General features: G+C 34.4%; 2 protein-coding genes across 3 annotated transcripts; both read left to right on the top strand.

The window, feature by feature from the left end:
- The first annotated feature begins 644 nt into the window (after positions 1-644).
- Positions 645-3697, top strand: fws (Conserved oligomeric Golgi complex subunit 5 four way stop). Its single transcript, XM_085945786.1, has one exon. The coding sequence runs from the start codon at positions 784-786 to the stop codon at positions 3019-3021; it is 2238 nt and encodes a 745-aa protein (XP_085801912.1). The 5' UTR covers positions 645-783; the 3' UTR covers positions 3022-3697.
- A 2208-nt stretch (positions 3698-5905) lies between these two features.
- On the top strand, positions 5906-12346 carry PIG-V (phosphatidylinositol glycan anchor biosynthesis class V). 2 transcript variants are annotated; one of them, XR_015070508.1, is made up of 3 exons: positions 5906-6151; positions 6386-6521; positions 9106-11814. XR_015070508.1 is itself a non-coding variant. In XM_085945785.1 (2 exons), exon 2 carries the CDS (start codon positions 9196-9198, stop codon positions 10816-10818), a length of 1623 nt encoding a protein of 540 aa, XP_085801911.1. In that variant the 5' UTR covers positions 6385-6521; positions 9106-9195; the 3' UTR covers positions 10819-12346. The 2 variants fall into 2 exon arrangements, 1 of the variants encoding a protein (XP_085801911.1); XM_085945785.1 differs by lacking the exon at positions 5906-6151 and having other exon boundaries at positions 6385-6521; positions 9106-12346.
- The last annotated feature ends 6417 nt before the right edge of the window (positions 12347-18763 follow it).

Genomic DNA, 18763 nt, shown 5'->3' with positions numbered 1-18763 from the left:
ACACCTTTTAGGAGGTTGAAATTTCTGCACAATATCATCAAATGGATACAAGAGTGTATCTATGTTATCGGGCTATTTCCAGCTTTTTTATGTTTTGCATGTAGCTAACAACTCTGCACCTTCATCAGTATTCTCAAAATCTTATCAAGAAAATAAGACCCTTCGTCGATATAGGTACGAATATTACAAAATTCCCTGCTATTTCCTTTTCTAAAAATAAATATTTTTACTTACCCACCTCCATTCCATCCATTAACAAAATATTAAAAACAAATATTAATTTATACTTAATTGTGTACTTTACTTGGAAGCTGATTGATACAACTTGGTCACTGGTTTATTTGTATTTCTTCAATCCTCAGCACCCCAATTATCATAATCCTTAGTTCTGTTATGTATCTATAATTCCTCTCTATCTTTTGCTAAATTATAAATTTATTTCTAAATAAGTTGATATTACTTACCATGATCAACTCGATCGAAAGCCTATAGATTGCATCAAGGTTTGTAACTGTAATAAGTTTGGTTTATTATTATTTTGCTCGATAGTCGGTGATTGCTTTGTGCCTGTCATGTGCCTGTAATTAGTAAAGGGATACTAACTCATTATAAAATGTGCCTAAACAGCAAATTTATTTAATATTTAACCAGGCTAGCCAACATGCAACATGTTTAAGTGAAAATGTCATATTTTGACGTGTCGACTGTCGAAACCAATATTTGACAGATCGAATTTTATTGTTATTTTTATTCAACATTTGGTTGAATCGATCATCAGTAAACATGGATACTCGAGATGTATGTTTCGAAATTGAAAACGATGACTTCTTTCGTCAATTCCTCACTAAATCCACCAGACAAGACGACGTTGAAACTGTCGGCGTCACCGACAAGATTGAAAAGCTTACGAAAGGTATTGAAAAGATCAATTCGGAGCTAGAAAAGCAGGTTTTATCAAAGCACCATGATCTCCTCACCCAAGCCAGCCACGCCACAAATCTCGAAAGCGTAATTGGCTCTATGCACATAGACGCACAAACTTTATTAACCGGTATCGAGAAATTGCGATCCCAAGTGTTGATACCGTATAACGTCCTCGAAAGTCAAACGACTGTTTTGGGCAGAATCCAAAGAGTTTGCCATATAATGAGACATGCCGCAAAAATAATCCAGTTCTGCAAAGACTTAAAAGAACTCGATAAAAATCCATCGTTGCAAGCTATTCTGCTGTTTGAAATTGACCAACTGATCAGCGATGATGATTTCTCTGGAATTGACTGTTTGACAGAAAATCTTGAAAGCATTAAAAGAACTAAAGATAAAGTCATTTCGGATGCTTCGCAACAACTCCATAAAGGACTTACAAACGGAGATAAAACTCTTCTGTTATCTAGTTTTAAAGTCTTCAATAACATGCACTGCGCTAAAGAAAGAATTGATGAAGTAACTTCAGCCGTGCTTAAAGATTGTACTGTTTTAATTCAGAATGCTCTTGATGTGAAAGCACCGATTGTTGATGCTAAAAAACAAGGAGAAATGAATAAATTAACTCCTGGTAAAGTCAACATCATGAACACACAGGCGTTTAAACAAATCTTTTGGAATAACATAGAAAAACTATTCTCTGAACACTTATACTCTGGCTGTAAGAAAATAATACTTTTACAAAACGTCATCAATGATTTACGAACAATTGAAAATTTTAACTATGTTTCTAAAGGATTTTGGGATAAGTTATCGACCACTTTTGCGTCTGAACTGAAAAAGGGTACTATAACCATTAACCAGTGTGTCGAGATTGATTTCCCTCGTTTGTTAAAATGCTACAACGATCTCTCCAGTAAGTTGCATTATAAAGATTTTACTGTACACCGAGATACTCTGGCACCTTGGGAAAATTCATTTTTAAACAGTTCTTTGGAGAAACTCTTGGATCCGGTGCGGACGATGTGGCATTTACATCAGATTCCCAATACGGAACAGATCGATGCAGCGGTCAGAGTTATATCCTCTGTGCTAAGTGTCTCGTTGGGTGATAAGCAACTCGGGATAGCGTTGGCGACAAACGTCTCGAAATGTTTGAAACAAATGAGTACGGAAGCCGAACAAAGAGTCTGCGTAGACGCTGATGCTGGACAAATCGTCGAAGCTCCCTCGAGTTCCCAACAGAGAAATGCTGACCTTTCTAATACACTGTATTATTTAACGAGTCAAATAACAAGAGTTTTAACGAACATGTCGAATATTTTACATTCCGAAAGTATAAGTATTATACAAGAGAGCCTCAAAGAAATATCCAATGTGTCAGTATTACATCCATTCCGGTTATCTATTAATTGTGCTGTTGATCTCATCTTAGGAAGTATGCACAGCGAAACGGAACTAAGCCGCAATGAAAATCCTGACAATATAAATATTAATTGCTCACTATATTTGAGAGAGTTACAGCAATTTATAACGAGGTGTAAAGATATTTATTTATCATTATACCAAGATATAGCAGCAGTTAATAAAAGCTGTGAAGAGATCACTACGCATAGTATTAATATTTTTGTTCAAAATGTTTGTTCGGTCAGACCGATATCCGATTATGGCAGAAGGAAATTACAAGTTGATTGCAAACATTTGGAGATTGCGTTAAAACCGCTCATGCCAGACTTGAGCTCTTTGGATAATTACAGAGAATTACGAGCTCTTCATAGTCTGTTGGGATTATCACCGAGCGAAATACTGGAGAGCCAATCGAAAGGTGCGTCATTATCGTACTCTTTGGTTATGATGTTAATTTTTTCGTACGGCGGGAAGGACCTGCTATCGCCTCATCAATGTGCGGGATGGTCAAACCACAAACTGATGCAGTGGCTGGTAGAGCACCGAAACGAACGGGAGCGATTGGAATTCATTGCCGGTGCTCTACAGCGGTACCAAAGTCACATAAGGCAGCATAATATCAGCAAATACGACGACGTTTATCCTATTTTAGTACAGCTCCTGGAAGATGGTCGCCAAAGCTGTGTTTAACATTTGAAATAGTTTGTACAATACTTACTAATTGGCTGGCAAGTACAGACGGCAACTATAACAAGGTGTGACAGTTTTGAGAACTAATAGCTCACAGTATACCGGCAATATTCAGATTCCAACACTAGTGCCAGGGTCACGCTCCAAGCTATAGTTGTAGGCCTATAAACGCATATTGAAAACAATATTTTAAACATTCAAATAAATATTATCAAGGACTTTTAATTGGCAAATATAAGTTTGTTATGATGTTGGAATGATACATTTAAATGTGCAAAATACCCTTTTTAATGTTGGGCGCACTGTACTGTGTTCAGTACCTACACTTTTTTCAAATGCGCAAACTCACTACCTACTTTGTTAATTCTTAATTTTAAGTCATATATTTTTTTCAGAATGTTCTGAAATAGGTCATAAATTTTTTTATAAAGTAGAGTATTCTAAACAATCAAGTAGGCAACATTTTATAAAACAATCTCGGGTTAAATACATTAATATATTGTTTCACATGTAGGTACATGCATTTTGAAATCGTAATTAAGCACATTCAACTGTAAGTTTAAACTGCAAATAGTCAATGTGACCTAAACCAATAAAATTGTAAAAACATGTTAAATTTTAAGTTTTCTAATGATAAATTGTGTTTTATAATCTTAATAAAAAAAATGTACCCATATTTTGAATAGTTTATTTCTTTTTTATTAACTAATTTGCGAAGCTATTCTATACACAAGGTAGCTATCGGTGATAGTTTATCATATTTATGTATTGAGGCAGTTAAATGTAACAATAAGTTAACGGGCTAAACACTCTAAAACTGTCAAAACGTGCTACCTATGTATGGTTAACTCATTCGCTGCTGACTAGATAATGATTTTTTAATTACCACCTTTAAAATGTACGTTAATTACATCGATCGGCTGCCTGGTCATTACGCGCTAGGTGCAATTACAGCAGTGGCGAAGGGTGGAGGTAGGCTGCTAAGATCCGCCATAAACAATGCACATTAAACTTTTTCAGACATACATATTTGTTTTCGTTGAAATAAGACTACAATTTACAGATAGTGTTGGTTAGTTGTTAAAATTCAATTTAACCCTGAGAAACCAAGCCATAATAGATAATAGTCCAAAAATACATGTCTATCTATAAAATATCTAAAATTATGCAATTAAATCATACATAACTTTGAATATTTTATAAATAGAATAATATTTTTTATTTACTATAGCTTGGTTAAGTCAGGGCTAAATGAATTAAAAACAATTAACCAACAATATGTGTAATATGTATTTTTAATCCAATGAAAACAAATAACTATGAATGAAAAAGTGTGCACAATTTTGTCGTATTGCCCAAATTAGACCAAAACTATTATGGTTTCGTTTAGGCATGGTTTAATTGATTTTTAAAAACCAACTAATACCATCTGTAAATTGTAGTCTTATTTCAATAAAAACAAATACATATCACTAAAAAAGTTTAGTGTGCACTATTTATAGCAAATCTTAACAGCCTACCTCCACCCTTCGCCACTGAATTACAGAGTCCAAAGTATTAACTTATTGTAACAATTAACCGCCTCAATACATAAATATGATAGTGATAATTTTTCTCACTTTAGATATTATAAATAGCCGCCTTGTGTATAGAATAGACCCACTGATCAATTAAAATGTGTTTTAAAAATTACTTTTATGGATTAGTCAGTTATAACCGTATCCACCTCTGCTAAATCATTTGACTAGCTCAAAGTTACGTTTTTCAATGTGTATTTGATCAAACTTGTGTATTGGCTTGACCCATAGCGACAGTGACGTCCCGTGGGGGTAGGCAGATTGAGCGTCGCTCGGGGGCGGCACTTTCCCCAAGGGCGGCAAATCGAGGAGAATCATTATTAATATATAGAAATAGCTACCTAAACTTAGTAATAACGAAAATACATTTCCATTAAAAAATTCAGCTCACTGGTTGGAAACAAAACGTGTTAATTATTACTATAAAAGTTTTAAAACGACTTTATTTTTTTTTGTCGGGTTCGCGATGTCTTGTTTACTTCCGTTGTCCTTGAACGTCACGTGAACAGCAATGACACGTGTAGATTTGCAAATATTTGGATTGTAGGTAGGTACATAAGTACTTACATTAATTTAAAATTTATCCAAATATGTTTGCTAGTTACTCGATTTTGAAGTTATCAGGCGTATTATTAAATGTACCTATCTGAAATCGTAAATACGCGATATTGTCTATTAACGCAGAAGTGGCATTTAAATTAGATTAACTAGTGGTATTGTTAGTAATGTATCCATACAACACATTTCTTAGATATTGTAGTCATGAAGGATGATAAAAAGTACTGTATAAAAAAATGTGACGGCATTTTGGCACTGCCTAGGGGCGGCATTTTGTCTAGGGACGTCACTGCATAGCGAGCACATTGGGTAGGTATAGATAACAACCATTTCTTGCAAAAGAAGTAGGTACCTATAAGATTACCAACACTCCACCTAAAAGTCATTTAATCCATTTTGGAGCCAAATATAAGATCAATAGAATATTTTTGCGTCAGTCCGAAAATATTTATGTTCATAGGAAATGTGTAAAATAATTCAATGACACGGCAACCCCATTTTTTGCAGTGATTTAATGGTGGTTTAATTTCAATTGGGTTAATTACACAGTGTTGTCCTATTAATTATGTTTATTAACCTCTGTAATTCAAAGCCGTAAATATTGCTATGACGATTGGGATAATAATTTTATTTTAATTTGCAAATGAATTAGTTTCAAAAAGAATTACAATTCATACTATTAATTTAAATATTGGTAATAATATGTTTTGTATTATTTTAATACCATAAAGTAAATATTCAGAAGTGGCAGCACTGCTCGAAGCATGACATTTGCGGCTGCATGAAAAATGTGTATTGTTGATACCGTGACCGTGCCGCAGAAATCGATGTAGCAACTGACATTATAAAACCATAACTCCGTCCTCAATTCTCCTTTAAATATTGATAAGAGATTTTATCAACATGTCAAATAAGTTTATTTATCGGGCGCTAAGCGTTGTCATCGTAAGATAAGCATAATGAGCTATGTTTTGGTTGAGAATGGCAAAGAAAGGGTTAGTTCTCTCGACGTACTATATCGCAATGTTATATTATATTTTCTGACTGAATAGAGTAGCGATGATGCACGAAACTTAAGATAACACATCTATTGATAGTTTTTTGTTATACTTTGGCTTGAGTAATGTATTTTTTTGTATGACATTCAATATTTAAGATTTTAATGCAGATTCGAATCCTTTCTTATGTTTTCCTACAACCACTATAGTAGTGTTAATCGTTTGTTACAGCAAAAGAATCTGCTGGCGTGATGATAATGGTAACAGCATCACATCTTGGGAAGCATTAATTGTATCGTGATTGAGTAAAGAAGATTTATAATTGAATTTTAATGTCATCATATACCGACGATTTTTGTTTTGTTTGGTAAGCATTTATATTTTATATAAACTACAGATTAAGTTAAATAAACAGGTATTGCATGGAAATATATTAACACAGAAAATAGCATGAGTTTTTTGCCTCTCCCCATCCTCTGACAATGGATACCCGTTCAAATTATCAACCGATCACAGTGTCACTTACAAATTGATTAGCTCACGCGACAAATGTTTCAGTAATAGTGCCGCAGATGCCCGCATGAGCTTTTATAACTTTCTTTTTAGACCAAACCCAACCTAACCTAACCTCAGTATGTGATAATATTGCATCGAAATGTATGAAAATTTTAACTTCTAACGAATGGGAAAGGATCGTCAATTTCTGCATAGTATCAAAACCAGAAACTACTATACCTCAGCCATATTACATGGACGAAAGTACAGCATTCTCCAACTCGTTGTCCAAGGAAACTCCATAATTAGTATAAGTGCAGATCCATTGAATTGTTCGCGTAGTAGATGATAATGCAAAGATTGCACCGGTGGTTGCTGACCACCAATAAGGGATGTCACAATTGGACTGCCTAATATGTTTTTATTATATCTGTAATTACTAGGAAGTGGTTTATATGCAACAAAAAACATGATTATATGCATCCACGTATGCACTAAAACCGAAGAAATATGCAGTTAAAAATTAACATTTTTTGTGGGAAAAAATTGTAAATACTCACTTTACCCAATATTACTTACTGACAAAAAATCGAATAACTAGTTTCAACATAATACGATAGCAAAATAAAAAAGCACAAACAATGAATATAAAGTTAATCAATTACAATTTTCAAAATAGTTTTTTCACAAGTACAAATAATTGAATAATAAATGCAATGTAAACCAAACTTAAAAAACAGAAACGACACACTTAACTATTCCTAAATACTATTTTCTGTTTTTTGTCCGAAAAAAAATTACAATATTATTCTCTGGCATTCAATTTTTCCGCATAGGTATCTGTCAGTATTTTGTTTATATGCGATGTACCAATACATAATACAATACATGATACAAAAAAAATTTATTTTTGGATTCTGTGTCTTTCAAAACAGATTTCTGTGCAACTCTCATAGCTGTGAATACACCCTAACAAAACATCCACTAGCATATAAATCCGGGCCCTAGTAATTATACCTGCATACCTATATATGCATAATATACCTACATACATATCTATACAGGAGGACCTCGACTTTCGCACATTATTGGTTTCTGAAAAGGTGTGTGAATGTTCGAAAGTAGAGGGAAGTAAAAAAAAAATTTAATTGTGTGTATTTTGAAATATGTATTTATCAAGTAAATATAAGATGTTTAAGAGACATGTTTAAGTGGGGTTTGCGGATGTTTCCCTTAAAAAGTTATCAAGAGTTAACTGTTTGCCACTCTTCTTTTTCTTATTTTAAATGGTAAATTATTAACTTTACAATATTGCTTAACTGCTGGCATGAAATGTAAAGTGAACCAATCTTTTAATATTAACGCAGTAAACCCAGGTTTTTTTTGATCTTTATTTGATTACTGGAAGCAATTCTTTATCCTTCCCTTTCAATGCCCTGGGATTTTCTGGTTGATAAATTAACATTGGCATCAATTTTAAATCACCAGCCAAGTTTCCACCAAGAAGCAATGTCAATCGGTTTTTAGAAGGTTTATGCCCAGGGGCAACTGATTCTTCCTTAGATAAGAATGTACTAGGCATTTTTTTTCCAAAATAAACCTGTGTCAACTACATTAAATATTTGGCTAGAGGAATATTCTCCATCTTCAATAATTTTGGATAATGAGGAAATAAATTCTCCGTGAAAATCAGCCGATTCTCCAGTGAATTTAATATAAACCAACCGTTACTTGCTTGAAAAATCGTGTTAGAATCTTCTTTTAATCTAGCCTTCCAATCTTTGTGCAAACTAAGAGCCTTCACTTGAATAATTGAAATATTCAGAGGGACATCTTTTTGATGTTGGTCGTCGATCCATGACAAATATTTTTCCATTTCATCCATAACTATGCCGTGTCTTTTGGAAACAACCTTTAAAGATATATTTACCCAATTTTGAACATATTCCTTAATTTTATTTTTATTTTTCAAAATTGAACAATATCGTAGTAGACCTGTTTGTATCATACGAACGTCCGATTGAAGAAAAAGATTCACCGCAATCAGAACGTCGTGCGAAGTTTATAAGTCCTTGATTTCTCTTTGTTCGTATCAACACTGCAGTTTTTCTGTTTCTCACTCTTGTTTATAAATCTTTAGGGTGAAATATTTCAAATGAATAAAATTAACAAAACGCACAACATGACACGCCCACACGCGCTCCTGCGCAAGACTAAACCTATCCTAGCTAGCTCACAAACAAAGTGACGGGTGCGAGCAGGACGCAAGATATGCACTTGCTTGTGAGCGAGCGAGAAGGGGATATCTTAACCCCACGGCCAGCGTGACGTTTTAAAAAAAGGTTTTTTTTGAAATGTGCGAAATAGCGAATTGTGCAAAAGTCGAACGTTCGTAAGTCGAGGTCCGCCTGTATATGCATAATTTTATATTGAAGTAATTTATTCTTTTATTCCAGGTATTCAAGGTATAAACTGTCAAATCATTGAGATGGGATGAAAAGAGTCGATTAAGAATTACAACCCGTTAATCAGCAACCATCAGAGAAATGACTAAAATGTACTCGCCGCACCAGAAAATAGTCTGGTTCGCCTTCTCCACCAGGATTTTCATACTGACCACGCAGTTGGTATGCAACCTGCTCATTCCGGACCACAATGCCCACGTCTTCGTGAGCCCTCAAGACCCCGATCTGAAGATATCCTGGCTGGATCAGGGAGTAGATTTGGCGCTGGGTGGCTTGAAGAGATGGGATGCCCAGTACTTTCTGCACATATCACAATATGGTTATACTTACGAGAACTCCTTGGCATTTTTTCCGCTCTTTCCTTTGACCGTTCGATACTTGGCGTACGCTCTGTCTCACTTGTTCGGAAGTTTTATAAACTATCACAGTCTTCTACTATTATCGGCCGCAGTTTTAAACTTGTTTTTCTTTATTAAGTCGGCCGACGCCTTGCATAAACTCAGTTTAAAAGTATTGAAAAGCGAAAGTCTGGCTTATAAAGCGACAATTCTTTACTGCGTTAACCCTGGAAGTATATTTTTCACTGCGCCATATTCGGAAAGCCTTTTCGCCTGGCTAAGTTTCCGAGGAATGTTAAAGTGTACCGAGCAAGAGACATTACGATTTACCAACATCGATATCATTAGCAGCATTCCGATCGGTCTGTCCCTGATCACCAGATCGAACGGGATTCTTAACCTGGGTTTTGTTTTGTACGCGACATTCAAAAATGTAATGGAAAAGACAATACCTGATATATTTCACCGCTATAAAACACTTCAGTATAATATATTGATTCCACTTCTGGCACTGCCGCTGATGGCGTCCATCATGGCTTTAGTTCTCACGTTGACATTGAGCATTCTTCCATTCTGTCTTATTCAGATGTATAATTATTATAAGTTCTGCATTCACCATGAGCATAATCTTCCGCAGTATCTAGTCGAAGGAGAGTGGGTGCTGCCAGGGCAAGTCAAAGGCGAATGGTGTAACACCACTCTTCCGTTGGCTTACTCTTACGTCCAAAAACACTATTGGAACGTCGGATTCCTCAATTATTACCAATGGAAGCAGATTCCTAACTTCTTATTAGCCGCACCGATCACTTGTATAATTATTTATCACTGTTATAAATACATCAGACAAAACCTGAGACATTGCCTTAAGTTAGGCATTTCAGGGAGAAGATTTCAGAGAACTACAAGCTACGACAGCGCCGGGTCAAAAAGTAATAGAGTCGGTAAGATACCTAATCTATTGCACGTGTACGATCCCGATATGTTTGTGTACATCATTCACGGGTTGTGTTTAGCCGTCTTCAACGTATTCTTTGTCCACGTTCAGGTTACCACGCGAATGTTGGCCTCGGCGAGTCCTCTGCTGTATTGGTTTATGGCCGGCCGAATCAAACCGATTCCTTCCAAAATGGCCGAACAGAATCATATCAACGAACACTTTAGAAAGATAGGAACGTCGGGTAGACTCTCCGGTGAATTCTTCGCAATTACTAACCTGGAAGGCGTTAGCAACATGTACAGTAAGTGGAGAACGTTTATTTTATCGCGGAACGTCACCGATACTAATTTTAAACTCATCCGGTTGTTCTTCATCGGTTATTTCTTAATAGGCACGATTTGCTTCAGCAATTTTTACCCGTGGACGTAATCACGTCGAAGTCAATTATATCGGATAGGATAGAATTCGTCTTAGAGTTATTATTGTTACCCGTCATTCTGTTTACACATTTAAGTAAATAATTACGAGCCTCTCGGAAGCTTTTGCAATTATTAATGTAAATTTCGACAATTAAATAGTTACAGCACAATTATTAATTATCAAACATCGCATCCTAAGTATAATTACATTCAAGTCTTCTATAGGCATAAGTTTCAATTATAATTGAGTGCGTCACTCGAAAAATGGTCCATATTCGATTGAAAAAACAAATATATACATACATACATATCTAAAATATTCTCAGTGAAAAAGTCCAATAAAAATATATTTCGACAAAGTATCAATATTATTGCAAAATGAAACAAATCTGTGCGTGAAAGGAAAATAGATGATATAACTGACAAAATTAAGTTAATTATGCCGAATTGATAATATGTATCTAATGTATATTATACTGTTGAATTTCGCTACCTAATCCAACACTTCAGGGGTCCGATGCATCCTGATATCCGATACTATCTGTGCCACAGTTTGAATGCAAGAAAAACATTATGTTTTGCTCCTATGTATAAAACCCAACAGATTTTTTAAATTCATAATGTATGTAAAAAACATTTCCATAAATTTTGATTTAGTTTTTCGACACATTTCAGTAATTTCAATAATCTGGTTTCATGTCAGCGGCAAAGGGTGGAGGTAGGCTGTTAAGATCCGCCAATTCATAATTATCAAAAAATAATCGTCTATAAAATATCTAAAATTATGCCATTAAATTATACATCATTTTAGATATTTTATAGATAGAATAATATGTTTTATCTATTATAGTTGTTTGGTTAGGCAGGGCTTAATGAAATTAAAAAAAATATCCAACAAAATGTGTATGTAATATGTATTCTAATTCAACGAAAACAAATAAGTATGAATGAAAAAGTGTGCACAATTTTATCTTCTTCTTCGACCATCTCCGATCCTAATAGGATCATATGGGCCTCCACAGAGTAGAGGTTTGTATTAACAGATTTTGTTTTTACGAGAAATGGATGTCAACCACTTGCTCAACCTATTAGGTCCATACCCTGACTCACACACATATTGAAAAACAATATGTGTACTTGCCAGACCCAGGCAACACGCGCGTCATTATCATTTTACTACCTACTTCAATTATAGTTTGTCAATTTATGGCTACGGCCGTATGTTGTAGCTTAACCACTGGAGAATGACAAAAGAAATGGCGTATTTAAAAAAAACACTACCTTATTCTTAGGTCAATAATTATTATAAAGCAATCATTATTCATAAGATGTTTATCACACTTGAATGGTCAAAGACATAGCTTATAATAAGTATCTTTAGAATCATCTTCAAATGTGTTAATCTTGCCGATTTTTTGAATAATAAAATGCCTAATTCTTGTCAAATTTGGGATCACAGAGATTATCAATATAATTTTTTATCGTGAATATTTTACAAAAATTATCTCGTAATAAATTATACTAATGATTTTATAAATGCGTTTAAAAATTAATAAATGTAAAAAATCTTAACACCACTGCACAGTTATGTACCGAAATATGACTATATTCTAAAACATTAGAGCGAGAGGTTTAAAAGAATACTATTTTATGTAACAAAAATACTTTATGCAGTCATCAAATGTTTAAAATAATTATAAAGGATAATAAGGCTTCAAAATTATATAAATAGATTATCTACAACGTTTAAGGAGTGTCCAGGATCATGGTTTGAAAATACAATAAAAACTCAATTTTGACCTACGACGAGCACGTGGGCCGTTAAACACTGTAATATATTCAGTCCTCAATAAAAATTATATGTATATTAAAATAGAGGGCTATTTTGAAATACAAATCCTACACATCAATTTGATCTCACGGTGAACTGCATACGTACAATTTTCCGACACGGATAGATAAATTATGTCCGTTATATCGAGGTTTTACTGTATATTATAATGTGTATACTTATAACATTTTTTTGTTATGCCGGATATTCCAATTTAAAAATACGTACATTTTCTCCAGATTACTAATTAATACAAATAACATATAATCGCTGCCATTAGTTTGTAATTAAATTATACATGCGAATAGTTGATGGTGGCTTCCTCTTCAAATAACGGGGAACAGTTACTAGGTTACAAGCCCCGCACCACATCACAGTTGCTCTGATAGCGAGCAATACCGGACAGCTAGTAATTTAATTATGAATATACTTTTTTTGAGAGACGCATTCATTTAATGAATTAATAAGCATGCATGTGGATGCTTTTATTTACATAGTACAAAAACTTCCCTAGTCATAATTGAGTACTGTTAAGTTTCGATGGAAATAAAAATTGGACGAACGATGGTCCAGAGCTACAGGGACACAACTCACTCTTTAAGAGTTGAAAAAACTACACTTCGTAATCATAATCTTCTTCAACCATATCATTAACTTACTAAGTAAGAATTATCGTAGAGATCAAATCAAATATAGTGTTCAGATCCAACGATGATCAGGTAATTGTTTATTTTCAATCTGCCACTGTTTAGTTTATTATGGTAATAATAAATTATTGTAAATTTATTAAATTTTATTTATTCTAAATAAAAAAAACCATTCCAATGCAATTGTATTTTTGTTTTATTCATTTTTTATAATTATATTTGAAGACGACACACCTAGGTACTATCTTTTGGTGGTTCGACCTTACATAATAACCTGTACCATGTTGGGGTTATATAATTGAAATTGAAATCTGAATAAATAAAAATTGCCACCTACCAATAGTGCTAATGTAAATGTATATTGTGGGTTGCCGCCAAAAGTCGATAATTTAGGTAGGTATTTAGAGTAAACAACATTATGTGTCGTTATAAAATCCAAGGTCATCCGATATATAGAATACGCATATAAAACACAAAGAAATTAGCATTATGCCTGATTTTAGAAGGCATCATAACATGATTTCGAAACATGTGCTAACTTTTGGCAGTAACACCACAGTATATTCTTTGACTACAACAGGCCATGATCCTCAATGACAGTAGTGTACTTAGTAATAGAAGTGAAACAATCACAAACACCTGATATAGAGAACATCACAGAAATGTTTGATACCTGTGCTACATCCATAAATGATGGTCACACGATTACTTTTCTACGTGAAATCTTTTACGCTATCTAAATTACAGTGAACTTGTTTGAAGAATCGATAGGGGAGCCACAGTCGAAAACTACCCAATCAAGACTCGTAACTGGATAGAATCAAGACAGTGGTATGACATGTTCAATAATATGGTGTCATAGTAGTTCCATTTTTGTCCGTTCTTCAGATATGTTTGAGGGACTGTATGTCAGTGTTTACATCTTTGTATTATAGAATCATCATAAAAAGATGACAACACTGCTTCCTGTGAAATGTTGAAAACTGTTCGACATAGAAGTGTAGATAGTTTACGCGGTGCATAACACACTTTCAACCTAAAGCATGTGCAAAACTACTCTTCTGCAACATCTTCTTGGCTACGCTTCTGTGCGCTGTTCTCTACTAAATGGGAGGAGCTTGTTAGTTTATAATGGAAGTGCGGTTAAAAATGGGCGGAGCATGTTAGTTCACAGTTTTAACACGTGGCCAAGATGTTGCTGATGAGTAGTTGAAACCACAATTTAAAAAATTGAAGTGAAGTGATCAAATCTAGACATAGGTATTAGCTGCATACTGTTTATTACCAATACACCGACCAATAGACAGCCTTAAATGCTTCGTGAACCGTCAGACGATTTAAAGTCTTCGGAGTTTTTTTTCATGTGGAGCACCCCAGATCCATTGGATTTTAAACATGTTTGATATACTCTCCGAGTTGCCAGACTTCGTCCGTCGATCACTACGTAAATTCGATTTGACATCAATACGCAATCATTCGGACCGAAAAAAATCTGTAATTGTTTGATTAATTTGTTAATTTACACTTTTATTTGTATTCATGAAATTCATAAATGAAAAGGAACGTAAAACTTGTGTTGTTTTCACTGCTATATTATTTTATGCAAGTCTACATATAAATAACACAAAATTGTAGGATTATCGGAAGACATTACAATAATCGCAACTTTTGACTGACTTTAATTTGACAGCTCGACTTTTTTATTCATTCGTGGATCAGTAGCAGAGCATAGACAAATAGGACGATTTATTCTCCTCGGACTTTTGGCTCGCCAATGGAGCGCCGGCATAAGAAATGGTGTACACATTAAATCTGATTGATCTGTAAATTTACCTTAAATCCTGTCATAGTAAATCAATAAGTAGAACACATTTAGATATTTTTTAATCTTTTATTTGTATACTTGGCCATACTGTTTTGTGCATGTAGCGGAAGTATAATTATTATACAGTAGAACCTCGGTAATTCGAAATCCAAGGGACCCTGAAAATTTGATTTCGAATTAGCAAAATTCGCTATAAATCGAAATTTTCGAAAAAAGGCGCGAAAACTCGAAATGTCTCAAATGCAATTTTGGTAGGCAAAATTAGAGTGGTATTTAGTATTGAAATTCATTGTGTTTATTTATGCAAACGCCAAATTAATCACAATATCAACAATGCCTATTAAAATGTATTATAAAACATTTAATGAAATGATAACTTGTTTGTGTATTTTACATTGATAGGTTAAGTTACATATAAAACACGTCAAATATAATAAAAACACTAACCACTATAAGTTACTGTTTGCACAGAAGAAATTCTGATTAAAAAAATTATCACGAGAGAAAATGATACCTACAATTATCACAAGAAATTTTACTTTTAGTACTTTTGACATTGCAAATCAAAACAAAGTAGCAATCTATTTACCGTTTGTCAGTACCATAGACGTCAGTACTATAGACTAATATTACATTATTGTGTATTGCCAGTCGTGATAATATTTTTAATGGGACAAACAATAAAACACTAAATTCAATGAAAGTAGGTAATTAAACAAACCTGCAATAATTTTGTATGAGCACATTGTTCAACATGGCAATAGGTATAGTTACATAGGTGCACAATAAAACACTAATTAAAATCACTTAAAGTAGTCCACAATTTTTCCTTGTCTCTTTTTACAATTTAATTCATTTTCAAATGAATCAAATGTCTATAGATATTTGGTCGTAATAATCTAATATATTTTGCGGCATAGTTGATGTTCCTGACATCACGTGCCTCTGCATGATGTCAAGAGCGTTAAATAATTCAACTTTTGAGGGGAGAGGCAAAGGAGGCGTTTCGTCGGCATCGCCTTCATCTTCCGAAATTGCATCATCCACTACGTCATCACGTTCACGCTCCACCGCAGTCCCTGTGTCATGCACAGCAGATGTCACTAAGCCGTCGTCGCACGAAACGAAATCACTAAAATTAGCCGGGTTTAATAAGACATTTTCCAATATCGAGTCTTCCTCAACTTCCGGAATCGGATCGACCGGGTGGCACAATATTCCTGATTTTTTAAAACAATTTGAAATTGTCTATGGTGACTGAGTGCCAGGCGGTCAACATTGCCCGACATGCATCCAAAACTGTCCACTTCCGCAAGCTTTTCGGGGAGCAGCCCCTATTTAATTGGATGATGCAAGAGTTTAATAATAGTTTTCGAAAATGGCACTTAAAACTATTTATTCCTGGTCGAGTGGCTGTAAAATACTAGTGGTATTCGGAGGCAAAAATAAAAACTCTACATTTGGCGTATTTAGCTCGGGCACAAAGTGAGCTGTACAGTTGTCGAGCAGTAATAAAATTTTCCGATTCAATGCGGCCATCTTTCTCTGTAGTCGTATCACGAATAATTTAAAAATTTTCCTTGTCATCCACGCTTTTGCATTTTACTCATAGTGTATTGATAAACTAGCCATATTAACACCTTTAAAACATCTCGGTTGCTTGTATTTGCCAATTATTATAGTTAATTTTGTCTTTTCGGATCCATCCATGTTTGTACACAAAACAACTGTCAGTCTCTCCTTACTTCTTTTGCCTCCGTGGCATTTTTCGCCTTTTATAGCCAACGTTCGGTCTGGTAACAGATTATAAAAAACACCCGACTCATCCATATTATATATGTCTCTTGGCTGATATCCATCAATGATATGTTTGTTGGTCTGCAACCAATTTGAGACCTCTGTCATATGATTACATATTCATATGATTGGCTAACGATTTCGCCTTTTCAACTAATAACGGGCCCGATATCGGAATATTAGCCGATCGTATATTTGAAAAATATTCAAATAGCTTTGACTCTAATTCTTCGTGACTCGCGTGTCGCAATCAAAAATTATCACCATTCATCTTGAATTGGTGAAATGCCATTTCTACCCTTTCCCGATTTTTCAAAATGGTGGACAACGATGAATTCGGTATGATTATATATTCGGTAGTATGGTATTAATTGCCAGCTTTCCTTTGCTGTCAACTTTATTGTCGACATCACGAATCAAATTCATTTTTTCGGCGATCGTAAGAACCTTATATGTTTTTTTTAACTACATCAGCCATTGTTACAAATATAAAATAATAAAGTCTGCCTTGAGTGAATAACACTAAATTAATGTCGTAAATAAACGAAATACGAGAAAAACACAGTCACAAGAACGCCAGTCCGAAACACTATCGATAAACAAATGTAGTAAATGAGAACACACGAGAAAAACACAAGTCATAAAAATTCCAGTCCGAAACACTATCGATAAATAAATGTCGTAAATAAGTAAAATACGAGAAAAACGCCAGACACTATCAATAAACACAGGTATAAAATATAAAAAAATGTCTGTAGCCACATATAAAAACAACGAGACTAACTGCTAATATAAATACACGGGTATTACGAATACACACGTTTATTTGTTTTCTATTGTATCGATAATTTTGTATGATATGTACTGCACGCGGTGCGCGGCCGTGAGTTGATAACAAATGAAACGAACTCAGCTGATGCTCAGCTCTGTGTGCCTATTACTACGCGACGCCGATGCGTCATCGCTATAACGGTAGATGTACAATAATAATAACTAATCGCCGATTCGCCCATAGCTGGCGGGAATTTGTATGAATTTCAAAATATTTTGAGTAAACAAAAATAAACTTCTTAATAAAGTGCTGACTGTTTCGCTAATCTTATTCTTCAAGAGCAAGCGAGACGCAATGTTGTCATTGTATATAACTATTTGACAGGTCGTGAAAATCAGTTAACCTCAAAATGAGTCTGCGTGTGTTGTTTGTTTTTTTACCGTCAGGTTTCGCCACTATCGTTCTACTGCACAGGTGCAGATATCGCACGGTCCAATTGTCGCGTGAAAATTTAGCTTCTGAAGTTTTTTGATCCGAGCATCCAATCTTGCAATTTACACGATAATGTGTTTACAGATGCACTCTTTTGTTATGGCCCCAATAATACGTACTCTCAGCAGTAAATCCATGCACGTGTAAACGGGGTATTATGCCGGGTCCACACGGGCAACATGTCGTCGGCAACCTCGTTAAATTTTACGATAAGTATGATAATTATCGTAAAATTTCTTAAGCAATTATGATAATTATCGTAAAATTTAACGAGGTTGCCTGTCGACATGTTGCCAGTGTGGACCCGGCATTAGACTACGACTGAAATAGTTGTCAACTAAAAGTAATAATTTGAATTTACTATTTAGTGTCGCTAGATTTCAAAATCACCCAAGTCCACCTTTAGGTATTTTAGACTTTTTTGTGAATTGCTGAAGAACTATTGTTTTTTAACATTTCTGCATTATCGAAATGTGGAACTTATTATTATTAATTTCCGTTATGGATATGGCTGATTTTGAAATCTAGCGTCACTAAATAATAAAATACAGTCGAAAAATGGTATTCTTTCTAATCAATTAATAAAAATTA

This window comes from Rhyacophila brunnea, unplaced genomic scaffold (genome assembly GCF_057557595.1).
Source record: "Rhyacophila brunnea isolate RB1 unplaced genomic scaffold, BYU_Rbru_1.0 scaffold_19, whole genome shotgun sequence".
Classification (NCBI taxonomy): Eukaryota; Metazoa; Arthropoda; class Insecta; order Trichoptera; family Rhyacophilidae; genus Rhyacophila; species Rhyacophila brunnea.
Note: the sequence above shows the minus strand (reverse complement) of the source record. Positions and strands in the feature narration are given on the sequence as shown.